The sequence below is a fragment of the Triticum aestivum genome, chromosome 6B (assembly GCF_018294505.1).
Source record: "Triticum aestivum cultivar Chinese Spring chromosome 6B, IWGSC CS RefSeq v2.1, whole genome shotgun sequence".
Taxonomy (NCBI): domain Eukaryota; kingdom Viridiplantae; phylum Streptophyta; class Magnoliopsida; order Poales; family Poaceae; genus Triticum; species Triticum aestivum.
In genome coordinates this window covers 262,461,017-262,465,027 of record NC_057810.1, presented here as the reverse complement: position 1 = coordinate 262,465,027, position 4,011 = coordinate 262,461,017, and the positions used below count along the sequence as shown (strand labels likewise).

Below are 4,011 nucleotides of genomic sequence, written 5' to 3'. Positions count from 1 at the left end.
AAACACTGTTAAGGCCCCTGTCCATGACAAGTGGGCCCCACTGGTCATTTTGACCAGTCAACCGCACTGTTGACTGCTGACGTCGCTCCTATGTCATGCTGACGTCATATTCCATTTCTATTAATATAAATAATTTCCAAATATTAATAAAACTTTAAAAATTCATAGAAAATAAACCGTAACTCGGATGAAAATGTTTTCTATATGAAAGTTGCTCAGAAAAACCCAACGGATCTGAAAATGCAGTCCGTTCAGCTGTCACATGCCTCTAGCATGCTGAACATGGAACATTTCCCCTCCGGTCATCTGTGTGACAAGGGTCCGGAACCGGGAATACATTCCCGGTTGAATTCCCCCTTCACCTATATCGTGTAGCCATGCGTTAGGTCACACCCAGCACAACATATTGCCATGTTACGCTTTGTGATGCTATGTCTGCTTTATATTTACTGTTTCTTCCCCCTCTTCTCTCCGGTAGACCCCGAGACCGATGCCGCCCCTGTGATCGACTACGTCGACGATGACCCCTCCTTGCTAGAGCAACCAGGCAAGCCCCCCCCCCTTTGATCATCCCGATATCGCCCATTCCATTCTCTCATGCTTGCATTAGATTTTGCTACTGTTATTGTTTGCACCTATTCTGATGCATAGCCTGCTTTTGTACCTACTGTTGTACCTTACCTGCTTATCCTAAACTGTTAGTATAGGTTGGTTAGAGACCCATCAGTGACGCCCCCCCACTTGACTCGACTGCCCCGCTGGATTATCAGAAGACCCAATCAACGGGATCGAAGACCAGGACCCGACACCTCACGTCACATCACGCCCCTTCGTTGCTCGACTCTGCAGAGTTACTATTGAGTGCCGAGGGTGAGACCTCTACAACACTTCTGATGTTAACCCTGTAGTGTAGCTATTCGGTCGTGGTCATCGAGGGTGATTTCTTCCTTAACCACTTCCGATACGGCTCTGTCGTGCAACCCCTCAAGTGTGAACCTCGAGGGTGGATCCTCTTACATTCACCTTGATGATTGCATCGAGTGGAATTCACCGGGGGTGATTCCTCGGGTTTTCCCCTTAATGTTTGGACACACGGATACTTGGACTTTACCACTGTTACTTGGAAAGACGGGTCGACCCTGAAGGGTACCCGTGCGAGCTTAATTGCGAGTGATGTGGAGTCTGGTTGACCTGGAGGGTGCCCGCGAGATAATTACGAGGCGTGGCCGGGCATTCCTAGCCCTTGCCGCAAGTCCTTGAGACGGGGCAACGGGGTCACATCTTTCGTGAGTCCCTGCTTGTTATCGCGCGTTCCTAATCCACTACGATTTGGATATTTGATCCGAGGGGCCTCTGGCCTGATAGCACTAACCATCACGTGGGCATAGTATGGGCGTTCTGCGTCGTATACATCAGCCGAAGCTTAATAGACGTCAGCGACTGAGCGGCGCGCGCCGGGTTGGACTGCGTAAGCGCCTGCCTTGTTGAAGGAGGTAGCTAGGTCTGCTCACCGGCCGCCCTCGCAACGTGCAGGAGTTCCCGGGGAGATGGCCCATGACCCCTGGGTGCATAGGTTTAGTCCGGCTGCTGGCCTCTCTATTAAGCCTAGGTCGGGTTGCGGCATATTGTTTGGCCGAGGCCGGGCATGACCCTGGAAAGTGTGCCCGGCCAGAGTTAAGCGAGCGTGGTGGGTAAGTTGGTGCACCCCTGCAGGGAAGAAAACATCTATCGATAGCCTGTCCTACGGTAACGGACACTTGGAGTTGTATCCCGATCGATACAACTAGAGCTGGATACTTGTGATGAGAACTGGATGGTGATGAGGATTTGATTGTGATGATAACTGGATAGTATGGCTCTGGGATTTCTTTCTCGCAGGGAGTCGAGAAAGGATCTCCGTCCGAGGTTGATAACACCACTGCTACTTTACTTTATGCTACTCTACTCCCTCCTGTTGCTGAAAGATGGTGGGTTCGAGAAGATGCTAGTCTTCGATAGGACTAGGCCTTCTCTCTATTCTGGCATTTCTGCAGCCCAGTCCACATATACAGCCTTCCTTTGATAATGTTGCATATGTAGTGTAGTTCCTTGCTTGCGAGTACTTTGGATGAGTACTCACGGTTGCTTTGCTCCCTTTTTTCCACCTCTTTCCATTCTTCTCGGATGCTGCAACCAGATGGTGGAGCCTAGGAGCCAGGCGACACCACCGACGACTGCTACTACCCCGAGGGTGCCTACTACCACGTGACAGACGCCGACGACCAGGAGTAGTTAGGAGGCTCCCAGGCAGGAGGCCTTGCCTTTTCGATCAATGTTGCTTTTGTGCTAGCCTTCTTAAGGCAAACTTGTTTAACTCATGTCTGTACTCAGATATTGTTGCTTCCGCTGACTCTTGTGTATTCGAGCTAATGTATTCGAGCCCTCGAGGCCCCTGGCTTGTAATATAAAGCTTGTATTATTTTAACTTGTGTCTAGAGTTGTGTTGTGATATCTTCCCGTGAGTCCTTGATCTTGATCGTACACATTTGCGTGTATGATTAGTGTACGATTGAATCGAGGGTGTCACATGCACAAAGATAAAATAGCACCTACAGACTCACCTGTATGTTATGGATCTTCCACCTCGCAGACTGTGTCGACCTTCTTAGTGCACGGCAGTAGTGAATAAAAGGGACTGAATAAGACTGAAAACTAAAATAAGTAGTGAATATGCCAACAAGCTAAGAGGCAAAAGAAAACTAAGAAGGGGACTGAGAGTGAGAGGATCAATGAACATGACTGAAGAAATAAGAATGAATATGACTAACTAAATTTCATAATACTGAACTGACCACCCACTGTCAAAGAAATAACATGGTGATGACTGACAGAAGTCCAGAAAATGATGTTGAACTGACCAAAACTGCAAAACATGGTGCTGAAAAGAATTGGAAACAAGAAAGCATGTGCATACTGATCCACTACCCATTCCCCACAGAATTCTAATGTAATGTAGCAGAGATGTTACATGAGGAAAGCAATCCACTAAGAATCTGCCGATCTGAGACATTTTGGCTGGACCTCGTTTTCCATCGGTGATGATCGACCTAGCACAACGAATCAGTGAACCACGAGGGGTTAGCAAGGGAACTCGACTGAACTAATACAACCATGGAGTGGGGACTGAATCGTCGGATCACAAGGGAGCGCAACTACAAGAAGTCAGGTACGAGGGGGGAAATCAAGAGGAAATGCTCACTGCCTGGCAACGACGGCTGCTTCCGGCCTCCATCGCCTCCAGTGAGAAGCTCCGACGGCGAGCTGCTGGACGACGATCTGGCACCCACCTTCTGTCGTGCTGCTGCTACTCCGCCGCCGTAGAGGCTCTACGGCGACTACCCCGGACAGATCTGGCCACAGCGACCACCGGAGTGGCAAGGCCTGGCCCTCTCTCCACCAGATCGGGTCGGGGAGGGGGAGCTCCTGGCCTTGGACGAAGGGAGGAGGGAGGCCGAGACCAACGTAGGCCAGGCGCGTGGGCGCCGCCGTGCTGTACATGGCTGCTTGGGGAGGGGGTGGTGGCGGCCAGCTGGGGAGGGAGGTCGTGGTTGCCAGCTCCTCTCGAACCTCGGCGGCGGTGGCTCCTCTCCGATCTCGGCGGCGGCGTAGGGCTCCGGCGGCTGGGGCATGGTTCTCGTCCTCGTAGCGAGACGATCGAGGGCAGACTGGAGGCCTCGCTCCCAGTTCGTGCGAGGGGGCCTCGATTTTTTTTCGTTGGTTTCTTTTCGTAGGTTGAGGCAGGACGAAAATAAACCAGTGAAGGTGGTACCAAAAAAAAAACAGGCGAGGTGGGACGAAAATAAAATCCGGAACGCGACCTACCAACCGAGACATTAGGAGTTTAGATTTTAAAATGTGATAAAGCAATCTTCAACACATTTGGTTCTCTTCGAGGGTTCTCGCATGTGATAATGGAAGTTGATTGCATGGAATACTCGCCACAATTCTCGCTTAATTCTGGCTCATATCCTG

The 4,011-nt window shown here is 50.5% G+C and overlaps 1 protein-coding gene across 2 annotated transcripts; it reads right to left on the bottom strand.

Moving 5' to 3' along the window:
• Positions 1 to 2,597: 2,597 nt before the first annotated feature.
• Positions 2,598 to 3,681, bottom strand: LOC123134059 (uncharacterized). Of its 2 annotated transcripts, XM_044553409.1 has the most exons (3): positions 3,239 to 3,677; positions 3,008 to 3,086; positions 2,598 to 2,640 (listed from the first exon to the last, which is right to left on the bottom strand). In XM_044553409.1, the coding sequence occupies exons 1-3, from the start codon at positions 3,535 to 3,537 to the stop codon at positions 2,608 to 2,610; spliced, it is 411 nt and encodes a 136-aa protein (XP_044409344.1). In that variant the 5' UTR covers positions 3,538 to 3,677; the 3' UTR covers positions 2,598 to 2,607. The 2 variants fall into 2 exon arrangements, with proteins under 2 accessions (XP_044409344.1, XP_044409343.1); XM_044553408.1 differs by lacking the exon at positions 2,598 to 2,640 and having other exon boundaries at positions 2,729 to 3,086; positions 3,239 to 3,681.
• Between the last annotated feature and the right edge of the window lie 330 nt (positions 3,682 to 4,011).